This window comes from Humulus lupulus, chromosome 7 (genome assembly GCF_963169125.1).
Source record: "Humulus lupulus chromosome 7, drHumLupu1.1, whole genome shotgun sequence".
Taxonomy (NCBI): Eukaryota; Viridiplantae; Streptophyta; class Magnoliopsida; order Rosales; family Cannabaceae; genus Humulus; species Humulus lupulus.
The window spans coordinates 152,126,586-152,151,556 of record NC_084799.1 but is presented as its reverse complement, the minus strand read 5'-3'; the positions used below and the strand labels follow the sequence as shown (position 1 = coordinate 152,151,556).

At 37.4% G+C, this 24,971-nt stretch overlaps 1 protein-coding gene across 1 annotated transcript; it reads left to right on the top strand.

Moving 5' to 3' along the window:
• The first annotated feature begins 1,591 nt into the window (after positions 1 to 1,591).
• Positions 1,592 to 22,505, top strand: LOC133788726 (uncharacterized). Its single transcript, XM_062226315.1, has 3 exons — positions 1,592 to 1,831; positions 2,848 to 2,885; positions 22,018 to 22,505. Exons 1-3 carry the CDS (start codon positions 1,759 to 1,761, stop codon positions 22,129 to 22,131), a joined length of 225 nt encoding a protein of 74 aa, XP_062082299.1. The 5' UTR covers positions 1,592 to 1,758; the 3' UTR covers positions 22,132 to 22,505.
• Positions 22,506 to 24,971: the final 2,466 nt, after the last annotated feature.

Here is a 24,971-nt window from a genome sequence, read left to right as displayed (position 1 = left end):
ATACTACCAAAAGGAATCAAGGGTTAGAGAGATTGAAGAATGAAGTTGTTCCAGTTCCGCTGTGTAATGTAAATTTTTACTTTACTCTGTATTTGTATCAATTTCATAGAAGCATGTTCTAGGAATTTGCATATTTATTTGATAATATGTAAATTGCATGAAAATAAATAAAGATCCTGCAATAAGTATTTCCTACAGGGTTCGAGTGTGGTAAATACACATACACGAGTTTGGGTTACACTTTAACCCGAATAAATAAAAAAATATTTATTTTAATTTTAATTCAAATTTGATGACAAAAGAATCCTAACCCCCTACCCTTTCAAAAATTTTTACCAAGGCAATTTGTAAAAAATCAATTGAACCAAACTCATAACAAAGTTATAAAAAAACATGTCAAAAGTAAAAAAAAATTAAAAAAGTGTCAAAAAATTGGTATTTTTGATTTTTTTTTACCAATGCCAATTTTTGGCCCAATCTCACTCGAAATCCGACCCGACCAAACCCGAAATTACCCAAAATACTGAAAAATTCGGAGCGGGTTTGGTACCCCATTTCCCAACCCCAAACTCGTAAAACCTGATGCATCTGAAACCCGGAAACCTGATCTGTGTGCACCCCTAGTTCTGTTATTAAGTTGATAGCGAAAAAATCAGTCAACAACTCAGATTTGATAAATAAAATTTATTAATATAACCAAACTGTCATCAATCATATTATATGTAATTAAGTAATTAAATTTGAATTTGTAACTCATATAATTAATAGTAATTTGATTAAATTGGTAAAATTTTATTAATTAAATTTAAGTATAGGATATTAAATATATACGATTTCAAAATATAAGGTACCAAATAAGCATTATTGTAAATACAAGTGCCAAAACATACTAAATGCTCATTTGATACCCTGTGTTTTATCGAAATAACTTGATACTCTTTCTGATAATTATCAATTGATATCATTTGATTGCAAAAACTACATAGTTTGGTACTCCGTGTGTTTCTATTTTTAATATAAAGATTACCCCTCATTTTAGTGATTTATTTGATTTTCATTTGTTTTATTATTTTTAAATGATTTAAATATATTTTCAGAATTTATAAAATAAAATAAATATATAATTAATAATTTAAAATAATATTAATAAATAAATTTAATTAATTAAACAAATTAAAAGTAAAAAACTAATTAAAATCTTATTAAATAACTTTAAATAAACTTAAATTTTAATTTAATTAAGGAAAAAAAACCTCATATTTAACTCAACCTCACTCTTACCATCTTACTTCGCCACCCTTCTAATCTCACCCATGTTTTTTTTTAAAGTTAGATTAATTTGTTAATTAAATTAAAATGAAAATTTATTTAATGTTAATTAATAAGATTTTTATTAGTTTTTTAATTTTTTAACTCTATTTTTTTATTAATTAAAATTATTATTTTAAAGTTTTAATTAAATATTTATTTTATTTTATAAATTTTGAAAATATATTTAAATCATTTAAAAATAATAAAATAATTGAAAGAATTCGCCGCCGTGTAATACGTGTATATAAAAATTTAAACGGCAAACAGAATGTACCCAAATACATATGCCATGGTTACCTATCTTATATCTATAAATAAATAAACTTGAAAGAACCCGCGGCCGTGTACGGTGTATGCGATAATAATTACCCAAACTCTTGCTCTGAGGATCTGCCTAACTACATCCATACTCACTCTCAAACCCATAAACAGCTATTCTTCTCTACAATGGCAAGGGACAGTTGTATGACTCGTGTGGCCGCTGGAGTCGCAGTCGGCGGTGCCGTTGGTGGCGCTGTTGGTAATTCTCCTTACACTTCTCCCTCTCATATATGTATACAAAGATATAAACATTTCTCTCAATACCTCTATCATATAATCATCTAGTTTTGGGTTAGGTTTTCTTGGCTAATTTCTGAGGATTATGGGACTTGTGCATTTTTTGTTTTGATTTCGGTCTTTTAATTTTATCATGTGTGTATCTGAATTCGTGGTCTACGTTGGAAGGTAGCAATTTGAGTTTTGAGTTTCATGATCTATTATTTATTTGTTTCTTGTTTTTTAAGCAGAATGATGTGCTGTACATAGAGATTTTTCTGTAACAGTCCAGCGTTGCACCTGTGGTTTTATAATTTCATTTATAAAGGGATTTTTCTTTGACAGTTCATTGTTTCACCTCTGTTTTTATGAATTTTATGTATAAAGATAGGTCACACTCACAAGTTACATACATCATTTGGCTTTGGAGTTACGATGAATTATTATTATTATTATTATTGTGGTGGTGGGTTTGCACAAGGGAGGAAACTTATATTCGAACAGAGAAGAACATGCAAGTTAATTTTAGGTTTCTCGGCCATGCCATCCATCCCCTACATATAGAGTTTTCTTTTATATAGACAAAAAGTAAAGATTCATGTTTTCATGACTTTTATTGTATATGCAATATCATTTTATGTTGGAACATCCCTGGTGGTATAAGCTGACTAATATCAAAACCATTGTTCCTTCATACATAGTTTAACAATTTCCATCAATAAAGTGCATTTCAATCCAACCCTATCCCACAATTTTGCCCAACTTGTGGAATTCCGACATCAGTTGTATACATTCTAATGTTTCTCTTGTCTAATATGGTAAAGATGTTATCTTGGGTGGCTGTTGGATTAGTTTAAGAATTCTGAAGAATCTTGGTAAACTTTAATGACTATTCCAATATCCTGCCTAAGCTACTTATGCCTTGCATTGCTTGAATTTAGCCTAGTTGACTGCACAAGTCTTTTATGATTCTGTTTCTAATTTTAACTTTACATCCAGGCGCTGTATATGGGACTTATGAGGCTATTAGGTATAAGGTACATAATCTGGTCCTGTCATAAACTTTTACATATGATATTGTAGTGACTTCAAAGTTGGCTCCATTTCTACATATTATTTTTCATTGTCTATTGTTGCATATACTTTAATATTCGATGTTATGAATTATCCAGTCTCTTCAGTAAAGATTTTTATGTTATTTTCTTTTCAGTAAGAAGCCTTTTTATTAGAGAAATAAGGTTAATGGAATGGAAGTTTGAATGTTCATTCTCATTGCTCTTGAAAAGATTACAAGGCAAAATTTGTATACATAGGGTAAAGAAAGATGGTACACATAACAACTAAAGCCCTATGACAGCTCATAATATTTTAACTAATTCTAGAAACTACAAACATGGTTACATAGAAAAATGCTAAAATCACATGTAATACTTCTCGAAGATGGAGAATAAATGTTGTCAATTCCCATCTTGCCTAAATGAATAAGAAACTATGAAGGTCAAAGAGCTTTGGTAAACTTGTCAACCAATTGATGTTGGTTTGAAACATGTAATGTCTTCAAAGTTCCTACTTGCAACTTTTCTCGAATAATATGGCATTCTATTTCTATAATCTATATGTTTGGAGCACTCATGATAGATAGGGTTAGCAGCAATGTGGAAAGTAGCTTGAATGTCACAAAAGAGAAGAGCTGGTCGATTATAAGGAACGTGAAGATTTTTCAGCAAGGAAAGAAGTCAAGAAGTCAAGTAATCTCACAAGTGGTATTTGCCATAGCACAATATTTTGCTTCTGCTGAAGAGTGTGGCACAATACGTTGTTTCTTGAGCTTCTATGATATTAGAAATGATACAAGAAAACACAAAAATCAGTGTTGGACCTTCGAGTATCAAGCATGTTGTCCAATCTACATCCGCATTTGTAAAAGCCTTCAATTGTATTTGAGAAGATGAAAAAGATACTGTGACCATGAGCATTTTTTGATGTATTGAATATTATGATTTGCTGCCTTGAGATGTGTTTCTCTTCGATTGGCCAAAAATCGACTTAGTAGATACATCAAATAACTAAGATCGAGCCAAGTGATGCTAAGATAGAGATACATAAGTTTTCCAATGAGATGTTTATATCTTTTGGGATCAGCAAGGAGCTCACCTTCATCTTGTGAAAGTTTGAGATCAGAGATCATTTTACAACCCAAGTATCATGTATCCGAGAGTAACTCAAGAGCATAGTTCCTCTAATAAATTGAAATTCCACTAGATGATCTAGCAAGTTCAAGATCCAAAAATTATTTATTTTAAAGCGCTCATTAAGAGCAATTTTTAGATTGTCCACAACCAAAACATCATCACTAGCAATTATTATGTCATCAACATAAACCATGAGGGTCAAGGAGGAGCCATCATTACTTGTTGATTGAATGAAACATTTTCAAAGGAAAACACTTGAGAACTTATGAAACTATTGTCGAAAGGCTTGCTTCAAGCCATAAGTGGATTTGTGTAACCTACAAGCAACATTACGTGGAGGAGTCTCCCCCTAAACTTCATGAAGGTCACCATGAAGAAGAACATCAATAACATCAAGTTGAGTGAGAACCTAACCATGAATAGAAACAAGGGAAAGCGAAACCTTAACTGTTACAAGTTTTGCAACAGCAGAGAAGGTGCCAAGAAAATTAATACTTTCCAGCTGTGTATATCCCTTAGCAACAAGGTGAGCTTTGTACCTGTCTATAGGATCATCAATTTAAAATTTAACCTTATAAACCCATTTATAACCAACAAGGTGTTTGTCATTGGGTAGGGACAAAAATAGATCAAGTACCAGTGCTTTCCAAAGCGCTTAACTCAATATCCATGGCACCATTCCATTTCTGAGATTCCATTGCCTAAGAAAAAGAACTAGGTTCTGTTTGGGAGGCAATGGAGAAGGAAAAATCATGAAAAATCATTCACCTTTTTCTAGTTTGTGAGCCATGCAGTTCACAAGGTTTCATAGCCCTCCTGTCTATGGATTTTTCACCAAGAAAAGGCACCTTGACCCCACTGGTCATGGGAAGAAAAGTGTTCATAACCCCATTGGCTATGGTCATCAAGATGGTTCGGCCTCTGCAAGTTTCAGGGGTCACAATCAGTACTGGAGCTTCAGTACTAAGCATAAGGTTTTCATGTTAGCATTAACCAGCGACGGGGGCTCGGTCAGAATCTGTGAGAGAACAAGATTGACAGGGTACGAGATTATAGTAACTATTGATGCAACAACATGGTTAACAGAAGCAATCACAGAGTTACAAAAGATCAGCGAGTCACAAAGGTAGAAATTCAAGCATTCTTTGAGGAATAACTCATTAAGTCTGATGGTAGAGTGCTTTAAGAACAGTAGAGGACGTTACACAAAAAGATGTTAAAGTCGGTGATCATTCCAGGAGAGCGACATTCAAAAGGGTGGAAGGAATTGCAGGATTGCTTGAATGGGTTAGTAGGCAGAAGGCAGATCACAAATAAGGAGGTACATCAAGTGTTAAGCGAAACAAAGACAAGAATCATAGAAGAGAGAAGGCAGAATCCAAACAGACATGGGCAAGCGTAGTGAAGGCAGCAGCAGATAAGGTTCAGCCAGTTGAAAAGAGGGTCTTTAACAAACAAAATTGGGCTAGTGTGGTGAAGAAATCAACAGGATCCAAGCAGAAAAAAGGAGGTTGGGAGCATTATCCAGCGATCAATTTTGGCCCTCCCAAGTTCAATGAAAAATTCCATACTTTTGATTCAAAACGACAGCATTTCTCAGACTACTTGAAAGCAAACACAAAGGATAAACAATGGAGCCAAGCCGTATTAGTGCATAGAATGAATAGTTTTGTGCCATGGGAAGCTATACAGTATGGAATAATCGATGATTTAAAAAGAAGTACGAGATAAGTGCACTGTATGATGATAAAGATGTCTTATGGAGTAATAGTGAGGAGGAAAGGACGAGGTTGGAGAAAATGGGAACATTAAAACTCACTGCAGTAACCACAGTGAGATTGGCTCCATGGAATCAAGCAAATTAACTAACAAATAAGAGATTAGAATGTCATTATGGGTGGATTGGTGTAGAAGGTATCCCATTGAACATGTGGAATATGAAGGTGTTTAGAAGAATCAGATCTATTTGTGGTGGACTCATTGACAAGGACAAAGACACTGTTGAGATGAATTACCTCACACATGCTCGATTAAAGCTATGTGGTGATGAAAACGACTTCATTCAGGAGGTTCTATCTCTGCCTTGGGAGGGATCGACGTACATCCTCAAGTGCTTCAAACTCAACAATAGGAGTTATAAATTCCATGGGGTTTGCGAGTTAGTTTGGTTTAGAAATGAGGATGAAACTCTGAGCAAAAATCAGGCCACGGGAGATGAGGAAGATGGACGGAATGGAGGAGAGGAGCAGACTGTTGGCATCCCAAGCTGTCCACTAGGCAATTTTGAAGGACCAATAATTGTGGAAGATAGGAACTTGGGAAGGATGGAGGCATTTAAGAAGAATTGCGACTAGGAAGATAGGCAGTCTTTTTTAATTGCTGGAACCGAGAAGACTTAAGTACGTTTGGAGTATACGGTTTGTTTGGAGAGTGTTTTTAAAAGATTTGGACAACATAATTTTTAAAAATCCTACAAACTTATTTTGTGGGGCTTAGAGTTTACACGTGTTGGCCCATAGGATGCCCAAATAAACCCACCTGGCAGTTGTCTTTTTTGAATGAAATGCAAGTTAACTTTTACTTGGGCCATCTTGAGTGGGCCCTGAATAAGGCCCTAGAAGGAAAACAAGTTGGGGATAATAGCCCTATTGAAGAGAAACAAGGCCCTTTTTCTTCGAAGGCATTTAAAATTAGTGACAGGCCCATATCCCATAAAGGGGATACTTGGCCGGGCCCTAGTGTAAAGGGAAAAGGCCTACTTTCTTCAAAAGCAATTATTTTTAGTGACATGCCCAATTTCACTAAGAAGGCAGTAGACCCAAGGGCTTTATTTTTATCATGTTTTGACGTTAAAGCTAAGGAATTCTACCCAAAAGAAAGAGCAGTATTTTCTAGAGCAATTATCCTCTTTTGGTTAGATTTTAATCAGTCAAAGAAAGCAAGAAAGTGCTCAGTCCTCATTAAAGGAATTGAAGCTTTAGATCAGGAAGAAGAAGAGAAGACACAAGAAAGAAGAAAGCTTGCTCAAAAAAGGCTAATATGGGAATAGAAGATACAATGGACAAACATCTAGACGAAATAGATTTCATTGAAGAATTTCAGGAAAATGGGTATCATGATGATAGTTCGAGTGGAGGCAGTTCAGAGGATGAGGATGACCATTCTCTTGCATCAGACGAGGAAGAATTAGAAGAAATTATGCCAGATATGAGACAATTGTGGGTTACAAACGAAGATATGAAGGACGTGGGGGACTTGTCATTACAAGAGGAAGGTCAAGGTGCTGAATTAGAAAACAATGATCTAGTTCACGATAGTAGATCACACCAGAAAAAAAAAAAGATTGCTCAACAACAAGCACAGGATTGGAGTGTTCTAGCTCAATATTTGAACGACATGGGGATGTCGATGGTACTTCAGAAATCGAGGAGTAGAGAACTGAAAATTCTGACATTCAATGTGAACTATAAAAACAATTGGAAGAAGAATGGGGCCTCAAGTAATTCTAAATGAAGATAATGACTTGGAATGTGAGGGGAAGCGGGACAGCAGAGAAGAGGAGGGCCATTAAGGCAACCGTTTGTAAGATTAATCTCGATTTAATTGTGCTCCAAGAAGTTAAAAGGGAGAGTGTGGATAGAAGGTTTATAGGGAGTATTTGGAGGTTGAGAAATAAGGCGTGGGCTCTACTTCCTGCAGTAGGAAGATCTGGTAGGACCCTTATAGCATGGGATACAAGAAATATAAAAGAGATTGATTCATTAGTGGAAGAATTTTCAATTTCAGTCTTGATCGAAGCAGAAGGTAAAGATCCTTGGTGGTTCTCAGGTGTAACGCCCTGGATAGCCAAGACCGTTACATTGTGTATTTTAAATAGTGCACGACTTGCTAATTAAATTATTTGGACGTAAACGTGTTCCTAAAGTCAACTGACGGGTTATAGAGTTAAAAGAGTTTGACCGTAAAATAATTGACTTTCATTAAAATAAGAGTTTGATACACGAGATCTCAAAAATAATGTTTACAAGGCAGTTACAACCCTCAAAAGTAATTACTACAGAAGCCAGCCTAATTGGCAAAATACAATTTTGGTTTTAGTACCTGTCAATCCCTCGGCTGTGGCGGTCGAGCAGCTGCCGATGTACACACCGCCCTCAAAGCTCTCCAACTCATGGCTGGTCCAGCTTTCTCTTGCCTTTACCTGCATCACGTAGCACCCGTGAGCCAATACTCAGCAAGAAAACTAAACTCAACAAGCATAGATAAGTATATGCATAGCAAACTTAGATCAACCAGTGCAATCAACAGTAGAATACAAGCAATAAGTTAGGCAACAATAAGTAGTTTAATTCAAACATGTAATTTAGTCTTAATACAATTAGTTAGGTGTCGGTGCCCTTAGGCCGAGCCTTCTAGTTATTTAGCTGACCTCGACTCGCTTAGGTCGAGCTGCGTTCCGCACGCTTAACATCAGCCTCGACTCCCTCAGGCCGGACTTTCATATCAAACATAATAGATAGACAGGTTGCGAAACACGCAACTGAAAGTGGCACGAGCAAACCTGCTTACACAGATATCTCAAATCATAAATACATTTATGATCCCACATATATTCATTTACAGGGAATTTTAGCCCATTCACAACTTGGGTGCATGATCCTCAATTCCGAGTCATGAGCGGAGGATGTAGAGCAGTCCTGAGCATGATCCTCAATTCCGAGCCTAACGGTAACTCTAGTCACAAACAAAAATGGATAACTATTAAAATCCAACCCAATTAAATGCTTTACGAATAACGTATCAGCTTTCAGGATCTCGAGTTCTACCAAACCGGGTAGTAGAACCCTTCTCGATCACTTAGGTTTAGGTTCCCGAGCCCAAAAACCCAATTTGGCTAAGGCTGCATAGGCGGGCCGTGACCTGGCCCTAAGGGTCGCGGCGCACCGCCAAGTCAGAGGTGCCAGCCCCTAATTTCCCAGGGACACGCTTCGCGACTTGGCCTTTAGGGCTGCGGCGTGCCTACGAAACAGCAAGCCCCCCAAGGCTTGTGGGGTCACGCGGGCCGCGGCACCCAAGAACTGGGTCGCAGCGCGCCCCCGTGAACCCTGAAATCCTGGGGCTTTTCCTGCGATTTCTCCCAACCTGATTAATCAAAGTCTAACCTAACATGCATCAGAACCAGAAATTGAGCCTCTATACCTCAATAGTCTACTCAGAGCAACACAACCACTTAAAATTCTAACCAAAATCCTCCTAGGAACTCCTTGTACTAACAGCCAAATTCCACCATAAATCCACAACTTAAGCCTTATCTTGATGATGACTCTGCCCCTAAGCTGCACCTCAACCAGTCCTAGCTTTAATTATTCAGTCCCCAAGCTTCAATTCCTAAGCCTTCTCTTTCAAAACTCCACAATCCTCAAGGCATAAGTGAGGGAGAGAGAGAACGTGAGAGTGTGAGAGAGAGCTGAGAGATGTTCTAATGTGTTCTGGTTATTTCCTGAAGCCTTCCTAACTATATCCTTTAATCTAAAGACCAAAATACCCCTAAAGATAACTCAACCCCTTTATTGTTGTTAGAATATATTAGCTGTATATTAGTTGTAGAAATTAGAGTTAATTGTATGTAGTTAGTTTCCTATTTAGTTATATAAATACATACTATTCTATTGAATATAAAACCAATTCATTCACCATATTTTACATGATATCAGAGCTGATTTTGGGATTGGGAATTCGAAATTCGAAATTAGGGTTCATTACAAATTGGGGTTTTCAATTAGGGTTCATCACAAATTTGGGTTTTTCAATTAGGGTTCTTTTTCGGAAACCATCTTTAGAGTGATCATTTGTTCTCACCGCCCACTTAGAAAGATTGCCCAGCCGCTGATCTGCCAAACCCCAAAGTCCGGTCGCCGGATTCCTCGGGCTTGTGGCTCACGCGCTGCTTGTTCCTTCTGCCACCTACCCCACGCGTTGGCGCGTGGAGGCGCGTGTGACGGGGATTTCGACGGCGAATCATCTCCGGTTCGTTTCTCGGCTCCTCTTGAGCCTACTCGCATCTGTCTCAGGTTGTAGTTTGGTATTTCTCACTTTTTCGTATTTGGGTGTTATTTACTTGTTCTTCGTTGTTTGATTCTGTCTTGTCTCTTCCGATATTTGTTTTTGAGGTTATGGCAGAGATGAAATCAGATCCAAAACCACTAGTTATTTCTGATGTGGTTCCCGTGATGTCTAAAATCACGAGCCATAAATTGATTGGTTTGAATTATTTGGAATGGAGTAAGACGATTCGACTTTATCTAAGGAGTATTGACAAAGATGATCACTTGACTGATGATCCTCCCAAAGAAAAAGACGATTCAAGAAAAGTGTGGCTACGTGAGGATGCTCGTTTGTTTTTTCAAATTCGAAATTCTATTGATAATGAGGTAATTAGTTTAATTAATCATTATGAATTGGTTAAAGAACTAATGGATTACTTGGAGTTTTTATATTCTGGAAAAGACAATCTATCGCATATGTATGATGTTTGCAAAGCCTTTTATCGCGCGGAGAAACAAGATCAGTCTCTTATGAACTACTTTATGACATTTAAGAGGACATACGAAGAGTTTAATGTGTTGCCATTTAGACCTGATGTGAAGGTTCAACAGCGCCAGTGAGAGCAGATGGCTATCATGAGCTTTCTAGCAGGACTCTCATCTGACTTTGACTCTGCAAAGTCACAGGTTCTTTTTGGGTCTGATGTCTCCTTTTTACAAGATGTCTTTAGCCGTGTTCTTCGTACAGAAACTACTCCATCTGTTTCTCTTAATAGTGCTTTGGTTGGTCATAATAATCATGCACCATGGAGAAACTTTACTCCAAGTGGTTCCAAAGGAGGCAATTCACAAAGGCCTGACAATCGAACACCGGAATCCGGGAGCATTATGTGCAACTATTGTAAGAAACCAGGCCATACCAAGTTCGAGTGTAAGAAGCTACAGTTTAAAAATTAGCAAAAACACTATGCTAATGTTGCAAGCCCTAGTGGTGCATCTGACAAATCGGTCATTATTTCTGCAGATGAATTTTCCAAGTTCTCAAGGTACCAGGAATCACTCAAGTCTTCATCTCCTTCTGTCATTGCAATTGCTGATTCAGGTAAATCTAATGCATGCCTTCTTTCCACATCCTCGAAATGGGTCATTGATTCTGGTACCACAGATCACATGATAGGTAATTCCAGTCTCTTTTCCATTCTTCAGTCTTATAGTCCCACTTCTTCTGTTACCTTATCTTCTGTTCTTGGATCTGGCACTGTTACTCCTACACCTTTGCTTACTTTGTCATCAGTCTTACATTTACCTAATTTATCCTTTAATTTGCTTTCTGTTAGTCAACTTACTCGTAGTTTGAATTGTTGCATCTCTTTCTTTCCCGATCATTGTTTATTACAGGATCTTATGACGAAGAAGATTATTGGTAAAGGACATGAATCTGGCGGCCTGTATGTTCTTGATCCACTGTCCTCAACTCCTATTGCTTGTCCGAGTGTCACTTCCGCTTTTGAGGCTCATTGTTGTTTGGGCCATCCATCCCTTCCTTTGCTCAAGAAGCTTTGTCCCCAATATAGTAATGTGTCTTCATTAGATTGTGAGTCATGTCAGTTTGCCAAACATCATCGTGTTAGTTTGAGTCCTCGAGTCAATAAACGTGCTAGTGTTCCTTTTGAGTTAGTTCATTCTGATGTTTGGGGTCCTTCTATTTTGTCTAAACCTGGATTCAGGTATTTTGTTATTTTTGTGGATGATTATTCTCGTGTAACTTGGTTATATTTAATGAAAAATCGTTTTGAGTTGTTTTCTACATTTTGTGCTTTTTGTGCTGAGATTCAAAATCAATTTAATGTGCCTGTTCGTACTTTGCGAAGTGATAATGCCAAAGAATACACATCTGCTCAATTTCAATCTTCTATGATCTCTAATGGCATGTTTCATGAAACTTCTTGCGTTGATACTGCACCCCAAAATGGTGTAGCAGAACGTAAAAACAGACATCTTCTTGAAATTGCACGTGCCCTCTTGTTTCAAATGAAAGTTCCTAAACCTTTTTGGGGCCGATGCAGTTTCCACAGCATGCTTTCTTATTAATCACATGCTATCCTTAGTACTTAATGGTGAGATCCCATTTAAAATTCTTTTTCCTGGTAAGTCATTGTTTCCAGTTGCTCCTCGGGTATTTGGCAGTGTTTGTTTTGCTCGAGATGTCCGTCCACATGTCACCAAATTAGATCCTAAGTCATTAAAATGTGTATTTCTTGGTTATTTTCGTCTTCTGAAAAGGTATAGGTATTATTGTCCTGATCTTAACAAATATCTTGTGTCTATTGATGTTACTTTTGTGGAAAATACACCTTATTTTTTATCTTCACGCACTCCTACTCATTAGGGGGAGGAGGATGATTTATTGGTATATTCTATCACATCCTCTGCGCCTGATACATGTTCTGACGAGTCTCTTGTTCCTTCACCTGCCTCGGTCATAGCTCCTGCAATGCCTACATCTCCACCACCTCCACCACCTCCTATTATAGTGTACTCCAGGCGTCCATCTCCTCCACCTCCCGTTTTATGTCCTGCACCTGCATCTTCGTCATCAGATTCGGAACTCAACGATGATCTTCCCATTGTACTACGTAAAGGTAAACGCCAATGTACATATCCTATTTCTTCTTTTGTTTCTTATAATCATCTGTCTTCTTCTTCTTGCTCTTTTATTGCTTCTCTTGATTCTATCACTATTCCTAAAACTGTTAGTGAAGCCATGTCTCATCCTGGTTGGCTTGTTGCAATGATAGAAGAGATGAATGCTTTAGTTGCGAATGGTACTTGGGACTTGGTTAATTTACCTTCAGGAAAACGGGCCATAGGGTGCAAATGGGTGTTTACGGTTAAAGTCAATCCAGATAGAACAATTGCTTTCTTAAAGGCCCGTCTTGTTGCCAAGGGTTATGCTTAAACCTATGGAGTGGACTATTGTGATACTTTTTCTTCTGTTGCTAAACTCACATCTGTTCGACTGTTCATTTCCATGGCAACTACTCACCATTCCTTTGCATCAGCTTGATATTAAAAATGCTTTTCTTCATGGGGATCTTGAGGAAGAAGTGTATATGGAGCAACCTCCTGGGTTTGTTGCTTAGGGGGAGTTAGGGCGAGTTTGTCGTCTTCGCAAATCTTTATATGGGTTGAAACAAAGTCCTCGTGCTTGGTTTGGTAAATTTAGTCAGGCTGTTGAGAAATTTGGTTTGTTGAAAAATAAGTCAGATTATTCTATGTTCTATAAAAGATCAATTGCTGGTATCATTTTGTTAGTTGTGTATGTGGATGACATCGTTATTACTGGAAATGATACTGGAGGCATCTCATCTCTTAAATCTTTCATTCATACCTAGTTTCACACGAAGGATTTAGGGGTGCTTAAGTATTTCTTGGGAGTTGAAGTTATTCGGAGTAAACAAGGTATTTTTCTGTCTCAAATGAAGTATGTACTTGATTTGTTAACTGAGACAGGAAAATTGGGAGCAAAACCTTGTAGTACTCCAATGAATCCAGCTGTGCATCTTACACGTGATGGGGAACCATTTGCAGATCCTGAGAAATATCGCAGATTGGTTGGAAAGTTGAATTATCTAACTGTGACTTGTCCAGATATTGCATTCTCAGTTAGTGTTGTTAGTCAGTTTATGTCTTCTCCAACAATTCATCATTGGACAGCATTAGAGCAAATTTTGTGTTACTTGAAAGGAGCACTAGGACAAGGTATTGTTTACAAGGATCATGGACACACCTAGATTAAGTGTTTCTCTGATGCAGATTGGGCAGGCTCCAAGGTAGATAGACGATCGACTTCAGGTTATTATGTCTTTGTTGGGGGCAATGTAATCTCTTGGAAGAGTAAGAAGCAAAATGTTGTGTCTAGATCCAGTGCAGAATCAGAATATAGAGCTATGGCACAGTCTGTGTGTGAGATAATATGGATTTATCAGCTTTTGACTGAATTCGAGTTTAAGACTTCAGTTTCAGCAAAATTGTGGTGTGATAATCAAGCTGCTCTTCATATTGTCTCAAATCTTGTGTTCCACGAGCGAACTAAGCACATTGAGATTGATTGTCATTTTGTTCGTGAGAAAATTCAACAAGGCCTGATCTCCACAGGATATGTGAAGACTGGAGAACAATTATGAGATATTTTTACAAAGGCTGTATATTAGTTGTAGAAATTAAAGTTAATTGTATTTAGTTAGTTTCATATTTAGTCTCTCTAATTTTGTATATAAATACATACGATTCTATTGAATATAAAAACAATTCATTCACCATATTTTACAGCCCTTAAGGGCAAAACTGTCATTTGCCCCGTTTCCTGCTAATTCCTCGAGTCGTACTACAAATTCTCAATTAATCCCGACATGCCTAACTAATTACCAAATACATACCCGTTAATCGATAAATCCTAAATATACATTAAATTCCCAAAATACCCATAGGCCCACCCTGAGCCCCACCCCGTTGTAACTATTTGACTAATCTGCTCACCAAGATTGCCTCGAGTCGAACACTGCAAATATATCCACATAATAATGTGGTTTCAATCATCTAACACATAATCACATTTATACCCTGAACGGACCAAAAGTACAAATATGCCCTAATTAACAAAAACGGGCCCACATGCATATTTAATACTCATAAACATGCATTTAAATTCATTAATCATAAAAATTGTGCATGCCACGTACTCACGCATTTAATCAATTAATGACACGTATATCCAATTATGCCCTCTCGACACGCTAATCAAGCCACTAAACCTTATTAGTATTTTTGGGACGTTACATCAGGGGTGTATGGCCCAAGCAGATATGGGGAGAGATCATCTTTCTGGGATGAAATAGCGGGGTTTAAGTGTAATTTGCGAAGAAAAATGGTGTTTTGGGTGACTTTATTGTGGTTTGGAGAGTACAGGAAAAGTTGAATAGCAGTTCTACTACGAAAAGTATGAAACTTTTTGACGACCTAATAAGGGAATTGCGACTAATAGATCCCAAATTGAATAATGGGATGTACACATGGCCAGATTTTAGACAACAACCCATATGCTGCAGATTGGATATATTTCTATTCACTAACAAATGGAATGAGTTATACTCTTTTGTTAGACAGGAAGTCCATGTAAGGATCGATTAGATCACAGCCTGATAGTTCTTGACTCCAATCCGCCATCGTGGGGACCCTGTCCTTTTTGTTTTTACAATTCATGATTAGAACATAGTTACTTCACTAAGGAATTTGAAAAGTGGTAGAAGAATGCACGAGCAGTAGGATGGCCAGGGTACAAATTTATGGAAAGGTTGAAACAAGTTAAAGGAAAGGTCAAAGATTGGAGCAAGAAGGAATTTGGAAGTAAAAGATTCTTGAAACAAGCATTAGAGAGGCGAATCACAAAGCTTGACAGATTGGAGGAGATGGGCAACTGGAACTCACAGTTAGTGGAAGAAAGAAGTAGACTAAAAAAAGAATGGCAGCAGATTTCTTTTGAGGGGGAAAGAGGGCTATGGTTGAAATCAAGATGTAAATGGGCTAAAGAGGGAGATGCAAACTCAAAGTTTTTCCATAATATCCTAAGTGCTAGAAAAGCTAAGAATTTCATATCTAGGATTGAGAAAGATGATGAATCAATATTACATAATGAGAATGATATAGTGAGTGAAATCACCAACTTTTACTCCAATCTTTATAAATCATCCGAAAGAAGCGTATTAGACATTGAAGGAATTGATTGGAAGACAACACTGGAGTATTTAGTAGAACATCTTGAGAGACCCTTTGAGGGGGAGGAAATTAAACAAGCAGTGTTTGATTGTAATGGGGATAAAGTGCCAGGCCCAGATGACTTCACAATGGCAGTGTACCAAGTTAACTGGGAAGTATTGAAGGAAGATCTGATAGAGGTATTCAGAAGGTTCTCAGAGGATGGAATCATCCAAAGAAGGATGAATGAAACATACATCTGCCTCGTACCAAAAAAGTTAATCAGTTGCAAGATCAAAGATTATAGGCCAATCAATTTAATTACTAATTTGTATAAGATTATTTCCAAGATTCTGTCCTACAGGTTGAGAGGGGTTCTCGCTGACACAATATTAGAGTCTCAGGCTGCTTTTGTAGAAGGTAGGCAAATATTTGACTCAGTTTTGGTAGCTAATGAGGCTATGGAGGAATACAGAAGTAAAGAAAGAAGTGGACTGGTATTCAAAATCGATTTTGAGAAAGCTTATGACTGTTGAGTGGGACTTCCTAGAATTGGTATTAGCAAAAAAGGGCTTCGGACAAGAATGGAGGAAATGGATGAGGGGTTGTTTGTCCTCTGTCTCATACTCTGCCTTCATAAATGGGAGACCTAGAGGGAAGTTTTTCACAACCAGGGGACTTAGGCAGGGTGATCCTCTATCTCCTTTCTTGTTAACTGTTGTGGTGGATATTTTAGAAAGAATGGTAGATAGAGTCGTTGAGTCATCTCTTCTCCACGGATTCCTCATTGGGGGAGAGGTCATAGTAGGTCACCTTCAATTTGCAGATGATACGATGTTCTTTGTGAAAGACGAGAGTTCAATTCAGAACTTACTAGATATTTTGAAGGTCTTCTGCGCTCTGTTAGGGATGAAATTTAATTTGCACAAAAGTCAGTTACTTGAGTTGAATATGGACGTGGAGTCAGTTGAATCTTTGGCTCGAAACATAGGATGTGAAGAGGGTCAATGGCTTCTGAAATACTTGGGATTACCCTTAGGGGGAAATCCTAAGAAGCAAGCGTTCTGGGAACCTGTGGTGGCCAAATGTGCTAGCAGACTTGATGGATGGAAGAGTGCTTATCTGTCTAGAGGGGGCAGGTTGACTCAAATTCAATCTATTATTTCGTCTTTACCAATATATTATCTTTCGCTGTTTAGAGCGCCCAAAAACATTATAAAATCTCTTGAGAAAATAACGAAGGATTTCTTTTGGGAAGGAGGTGAATTGTTGGGCTCAAAACATTTGGTGGCTTGGGAAACGGTGTGTAAACCTAGATTTCAAGGTGGACTGGGAATAGGTCATTTGGAGTGGAGAAACAAAGCATTCCTCATGAATTGGTTGTGGATATTTCCATTAGAAGATAGGTCCTTGTGGCATAAAGTGATAAAAAGTAGATATGGGGTTACTGATAATCAATGGGATACCAAAAGAGGGGAAAGGTTGTCTTACAAAGGCCCGTGGAGAAGTATTGCGGCAATATATGGTGATTTTCTAAGATTGGTATGATTCAAGGTGGGTAATGGTGAGAGGATTAGATTTTGGGAGGATATATGGGTAGGAGATGTTGCCTTAAAGGACTTATTTCCTGATTTGGCACTAATCTCTAATGCTCATAATACAAGTATAAAAGAGGTAGTGGTCGAGGGTGAAGGATTGTCAACTTCTAATTGTGGGTGGAATCTCCATTTTAGAAGAAATTTGAGAGATAGGGAGGTGCCAAGTTTGTAATGCTCTAGATTCTATAGCAGAAACCAATATTTCGAATGTTGAAGGATTCAAGAGTTTGGATCCGAGGATCTAGTGGTAAATCTTCTTGTAAGTCTGCTTTCCAAGAATTTGTATCAAATCAATCAGTGGTAGAGGAAGAATGGGCTAAAATAGTGTGGAAAAGTTGTGTTCCCTCAAAAGTCAAGATATTTGGGTGGTTGAAAGTTGTGGAAAAGATTTCATGAGATCTTGCAAAAGAGAAGGCCTTACTAGTCTTTGTCACCGGGCTGGTGTGTTTGCTGCAAGAACAATGGGGAATCTCTCTCCCATCTTTTTTTGGAATGTTCATTTACATCGTCATTATGGAACCGATTGTTGAGTGAGTTCGGCGTCCAATGGTGTATGCCACAAAAATGCAAATAGTTGCTGGCTTGTAAGCTTAGAGGAGGCACAAGGACTTCTAGGTTGTGGTCGGTAGCAGTTTTAGCTATCCCAAGGGTTGTGTGGTTAGGAAGGGTTGGATATTTGAAAATATAGAAAACAAAGTAGAGGATTTGTGAGAGAAGATCAAATTTTGGGTTGCATTGTGAGTTTATAAAACTAAAGGTTTTGTTGATAATTCTTTCCAAAATCTCAGCAGAGAGTGAGGCTGTATTTTGTTTTAAGATTCTATATATTTGGCTTGATGCACAAGCACAAAGAGTGAATTTATAACATACTTGGAAGGGTGGACGCATATCATAAACAAACGAAAGCACACAAATGAGTAGGTTTCTTTTTGTTCAACATCTCAGAAGGGGTTTGATTTTTTTGGAGAATGAAGGGAGGAGTATAATTGATAAGCAAATAACAGTCAAGACACAATTACCCCAGTGACAGACGAATAGAAGACTGAAATAATACGACACGAGCAACATTTAATATGTGATGGTGTTTGTGTTCAACCACAGAATTTTGTTTGATGTCTCAAAATTAGGGTCCACAATTTTCGACACTACACGATGATATGACTCGAGCAAATGATTTAGGTAACACATTTAATTTTAATGTTAACCTGTTTAATAGGTATAGCAAATGAATTGTTTTCTTGTCAACCTACTTAACCTATTAATGACCCAAGTAAATATCTAATTTAAAAATATATATTTTATATTAAAGAAATTAAATTTGAAAAAAGTCCTTAAATAACTTTTTTTTAATGAAGGATTGTTGATGAAAAACTTGAACTATGTATTGTGTTGTAGATTTTATAATATGTTATATAATTATAAATAATCGTGTTAATTTTGAGTTTGTCTTATAACACGTTTAATTCTGTGTTAAACGTATCAATCTCACATTTAGGTCATGACTCGTTTATTAAATATGTAAAAGCATGTTGTTTTGTGTGACTTACTAATTATACATGTTGTATTTGTGTTTGCTTTAATTTTGTCGTGTCATAAACGTGTTGATATGAACACGACACATTTACACGAATTGGTAATATGAAATTCATGAAAAGCCAATTGGGTGCATTAAATTATTTTATACGAAAATTATGTTGATAGGAAATCAGATTAAAATTGAAGGAAAAATAGAAACACATGGAAGAAATGCTAGTCTTTGGAGGAGTGGGATGGTCAGCCATGGGAAACGCTTTATGGGTTGCTACCATGGTTGAGTTGCAAGCTGAGGTAGGCGATGAGCTTTTGCATATCGTTTGAGGAAAGTGTGCCAGAGAGAGGAGGTGTACCAAGCAAAGAGGAAGTTGGGGCAACAAGGCTGCAGGCAAAGAGAAATGATTGCCCTCAAATGGCGACCAGCTTTCCATACTTGTTGTTTTGTTACACTTTCATTTTTCTATCTTATTTTTTTTTTGAAAGAACTGCTCAAAAAAGAAGTGTGATCCCCCTTCTCGCTACCGATAGATCCCTAGACAATATCATTGAATAGCGTGGCCTAGTATCTTAAGAAAATGATAGCAACACGAAGTGCGGCATTGACGGTGACAACATAGATAGAAGTATTGAGCGACGACGACAATCCAAAGGGAAACATCGATGACAATGGTCCTGGTAGAGCTTTGTGAAATGGCAAAATGGATTGAAGGGAGGTTATCGCCTATAGCCCTAGGATCTCCATTTGAATGCGGCTGATGGGTATGCATTTGGGCCTTGTTTTTGGGCATATACCCTGGTGGGTAACCATGTAATTTACAACACCTAGTAATAGTGTTGTGTCCAAAAGACCACAATGAGAGCAAAGAGGTCGGTCACATCTTTGTTTGGGCACTGAAGCTATAGCAAAAGCCATGGATTTTGAAGATAGAGAAGAGTAAACATTGACGAAGCATTGGCGTTATTCTTGTACAAGGTGATGAAGGTGAGCCACTGCTGACCATATGATTGTAGAAATGTCAACCTAAACCTTCATTCCACCACAAAAACAGACAGGCACCAATTGAAAATCAGAGCTCATCCCACAAGATCTTGAGGTGTGTATGATAGGTGTTAATATCAAGAGAGCCAAGGGCAAGTTCCACTGCACTTTTGCCCAAAATTAAAATGACAAGCTTTTCTTGCAACTGTTTCATAGATCACCAAATTAAGTAATCTTCTAGTCTGAACTAAATGAATTAAACTAACAAAACTCAAAGAAAATATGTTTAAACCCACTAAACTAATGCAAAATCTAAGAAAAGGTAATTAGAAATAACTCTATTATACCTATTTTTGGCACAATGACGTGACAAATGATAGAAGTACAAAGTAGGCCCACATCAGCAAAGTGTTGTATTTTTGGAGAGGGTGTTGTAGGAAACACCTACCTCGCCAGGTGTGTCTCGCCAACCAGCTAAGCGAAGCCACCTCATTTACCACACCCATGTTGCCAACTTTTAAAGGGAAGAGGCCCTCACCACTATCACAGAGTGGTCGTCCTTGCTAGATGCAATGAAGGTGACCCTCGTTACCTTCAAATGATGTGGCCCTCGAGACCGTTAAAGGGTGTGGTCCTCGCTAACTCCCCAGAGAGATGAGGTCCTCGCTACTTCAGTTAAGGAGTGACCCTCACCACTTTCCAGAGAAGTGCTCATCCCCACCTTCAAGGAAAGGTGGCCCTCGCCCATAGCTTGACTACCTCGCCAGCTACCAAGAAGAACCCCCTCGCTGGAAATGTCCACCTTGCCACTTTGGTTCACCTCGCCTAAATTTGCACTTCGCAACTTTGGGGTACATTGCCGGAAGCAGGGTTGCCAGGCGTCTTGGCGACACCACGTTGCTATTATGCCCACTTCGCTAGCTCAGCCACATTGCCATTATCACGGTCGCCACTTTCACGGTGAACCCTCGCCCGATACATCTAACTCACAAGCAAAGGATGCAGACAAACTTCATGACTCAATTTGGTGGGTACAAAGCCTGCAACATTCCCATATCTTTTGAGATCTTAGCCAGATTGGGAAACACATTGTATAATTCATTTATTCCGCTCATCTCCACTATAAATACTGAAATGTAAACCATAGAAGGGGGACACTGTTCATACTAAGAACAAAATGTACAGAGGCGCCCCTTAGTACCAAACACCTTGAAGCTCCACTCTTGAGAGCTCTAAAATGTAAATGTAATAAAAGCTTCCAAGCTTATACATTAATAACAATGACTCCTCTCTCCATTTATTTATTCTTTTCAGCAATTATTATTTGTTAATCACACATAAAATACTTGAGTCCACTCTCACAAATTCCTACATAATTATTATTTGGTTGTTTGACGAAAAAACGAGTCAACAAACTCTATTTTATAGAGTTAACAAGATACAATTGGTTGTGATCCCTTGTGATGTAAGCCCCATACAATTTGTGGTTTTGCTTTGGCTTTGTTTCTTGTGTAGAAATATAGAAAAGGAAGATGACTTTGGACTAGTAGCATGCCCTATTGGATCTCTTTCATTGTGTATATTCCTAATAGTTTTAGTTCCGTTTTTTATTCTTTTGGTTATCAATACTTGAGAAAGGGCCATGGAGTTTCTTGGAAAACTAAGTAGTGGCCTCTTATAGAGCGCTGATTATTTTTTGACCAGTTCGACATCCCATTTAAGCGAAAGTGAGTCATTATTTGAAGAATGAACCTTTTGGTTTGGGGTTAAGGTGAAAGAATAAACTGAAATTTTCAGATAGAACTTCTAATTAAAATGTGAAAAGATGCTCTTATGGAGCAGTCAGCGATAACTTGGGGCTTTGTTATCTTCGTCTTCTTTTTTCTTCAGCATTTATGTTACTTGTGATATTGTGTAGTAATTGGTTTACTGTTTTGGTTTTAAATATTTGTGAATATGACAGTCTCTTTACTATAGCTATCAATGTTATGTATCTGTGGTTTCATTTATTTATTTTTGCCTAAAAAGGAATGCTTTTTTCTCATTCATATATATGTTAAGGAATACAGGTTCCGGGATTACTGAAGATTAGGTATATTGGACAAACGACACTTGGTAGTGCAGCTATTTTTGGTCTCTTTTTGGGTGCTGGGAGCTTAATACACTGCGGGAAGTCCTATTAAGCTCTTCTCTTTCCTTTCATTTTGGTGTACTAAAATTATATCAAATGTTCTGGTAAAAAAATTTCTGGTTTCTACTTCAATATCACATCTCAAGTATACAGATGTTGAACCAGGGTGATCATTTGCTTCCATGTGATCTGCTGTTTTTATTGGCGTTTGCTTAATTTCATAGCCATTTATGTTGCTTATATTTTTCTCTTGTTGCTGAGATATATTACTTTCAGACATGCATTGTGAAATTTTGGCTGCATTTGTTCGTCAAATTCTTAAGGCTGTGTTGAAAACACTCAACATGGCCTGGCTGGTGCATTGGCCTCGCTGTTGTTTACACCAATATGTGATTGCTCATTGGAAGAATAACGCTCACTTTTTCATTCAGATGTGTGCATGTAAGATTGACAGATTAGCAAAAACACATGCATGTATCATTATTTCTCGTACTAGTTTGAGCCTCTTTTTTTCCTACTATACTAGGCAAAGGTCGACTTTTAAATATGGACCGTCTGGTATTAGTTGATTTTACTTTCTTCTTTATGCTAATTTGCAATTGTGTTGGAATAGATAGGAACCACTGGATTAATTAATTTATACTCTAATGGTGAAAAATAAAATAAAGGAACAAGTGAAAGGAGGCAAGTAGATTTTGAGCTTATGGCTACATCATGTTCCATGTGCTCCTTTGAACATTTCATCTTAATTTCATTCGCACCCATATTATTTGTTTAGTTTCTTTCCAAGATAATTTGTGATAGTACATGGATGAAATGTTAGAAAAGTGGCCTTATCGTGGGTCCAATTACGTCAATAATTATGTATATCAATATATTCCAAAGAAAAATTCTATATTAGCATTTGATAATGAAAAAGACCATAGATTACAACTCCAAAAGAGAGCCTGGAACATATTTCTTGTAATAGCCGGGGCAACGACAAGCGAAGAAGAAAGCAATACACATAAGATACAATTGTTTTAAACTAGATCTGCGCTATGTGCTACAAAAAGTTTTTGTCGAAAAGTATATTCTTCCTAACTCAACCTAAAACAGAGCAAAACAAGTGCTTGACCTGAGTCAAGCTTGACTAAACGTCAAAGATGTTTGGGCTACTTTTACCCCCCTTCAAGTCCCAAGTCTCAAGTGCTGTTTCACCCAACTTTGTCAATGTTGTAGTTTGGCATTGTTCACTGGATGATCTAATCTTGAATCGAGGAAAGCCTAAGTTCCAAAGAGTGTGTTTACCAAAACCATCTCGAGTAATGCCCATTAATGAAATTGTGAAAACTTTGATTTAATATTAGAGTAATGATATGTACACAAAAAATATGCACTCAAACATTACAAATGATGATGGAGCACTATTTTAAAGGGTTTTATTTTTGTAAATACGGTAATAGATAACTTACTTTGCAAAAATACGGTAACTAAATTTTTAATTCATTAATATATAACTTTAATGTTTTATTTCAAATATACAGTTTACTAAAGTCCAAATATTCGGGGTCCATATCTCGCATCTATATGATCTCCACCTCATGCATCTTCTCCACTAGCTCCGGTGATAGCCATTGTCGGAGCTGTAAACCTTCGAAAAGCAACCATAATACTCCTCTTGTCAAATTCAAATCACCATATCAACCAAGTTCACATTGAAAATTTGAAAGACCAACAAAATCTCAAATCAAATATCAAAAGCGAATCAACTTCTGCAAATATTTTGAGGAGCTAACCATTCTAATATTAGAAAAATATGCAATTAGGTTGAAATCCTATTGAGTTTCAACTTCAAAATCGAACGCAGCCACTCAAATCTCTGCAACTTTCAGGTAAGTTCTAAACTTATTCATTTATAAATCTTATTTTAATCAACTAAGTTAAATTCTGCGACCCTAAATTGCAATAAAATCTTGCCACCCACCAACCATTGAAATTTGGTTTCTTAAAGAAAAAAAACAAAATTAATTGGTTCATTTGGTTGAATCTGAATGGGTTGCTCTAAATGCTTAGGTTGCTGCAAAGATATTCATAAAACAAGCAATTGGAAGTGGGTGGGACAACAAGCAATTTTCAAGTTCTTGAGATTTAAAGTGGAGTGCTTGAAAGGAGATAAATATGATTTTATACTTTGTTCACGATCTTCACCGAACGGGTGAGTACGACACCCTAGATGGCCATGCCATGGCGGGCTGCATTCAGCATGTTTTTTGACGTTCCCGGTCTTGGGCGATCCCGGCCTTTGCCGATCTCGGCTGTAGCGTCCTTATTTGGCTAAAAAGGTTTAAGGCATTGATTAGCGTGCTGGGGCAATAATTGATTTTATTATGCTAATATGTGAATTTAATTATTATACGATTATAAATGCATGTTTAGGTGAATTAAATATGCATGTGGGCCCCATTTGGTTATTAGGGGCATATTTGTAATTTTAGCTCGTTGATGGCATAATTGTGATATATGTGTGCATTGTGATTTGTACCACGAGGGTGTGGCAATATTTGGGATGTGCTAACCGAGACGGTCCTAGGGAGTGGATTAGCTAAATAGTCACAACGGGGTCGAATACCTGGCTCGGGAGGAGCCTAGGGGTATTTTGGGAACATTGTTGGTGTTCGGGATTTACCGAGTAGCGGGTAGTAATTTAGCAATTATTTTGACATGTCAGGGATCAAATGGGGATTTATAGGAACACTGGAGATTTAGCGAGATGTGGCAATTGACGGGATTGCCCTTTGTGACACTAGACGATTTAAGATAGTCTTTAGGGGATTTTGGACTTTTTGGCAAAGGGATAAACTTCGACTTAGGCAGCTGAGACTCTAGAGTCACTTAGAAGAAAATAGAAAA

What these genes read in the sequence shown, in the direction of transcription:
- LOC133788726 (XM_062226315.1), top strand. Translation starts at nt 1,759, where the DNA reads ATGGCAAGGGACAGTTGTATGACTCGTGTGGCCGCTGGAGTCGCAGTC. An exon ending in TGCCGTTGGTGGCGCTGTTG is followed by an intron (nt 1,832 to 2,847) that starts GTAATTCTCCTT and finishes CTTTACATCCAG; the next exon opens with GCGCTGTATATGGGACTTAT. An exon ending in ATGAGGCTATTAGGTATAAG is followed by an intron (nt 2,886 to 22,017) that starts GTACATAATCTG and finishes TAAGGAATACAG; the next exon opens with GTTCCGGGATTACTGAAGAT.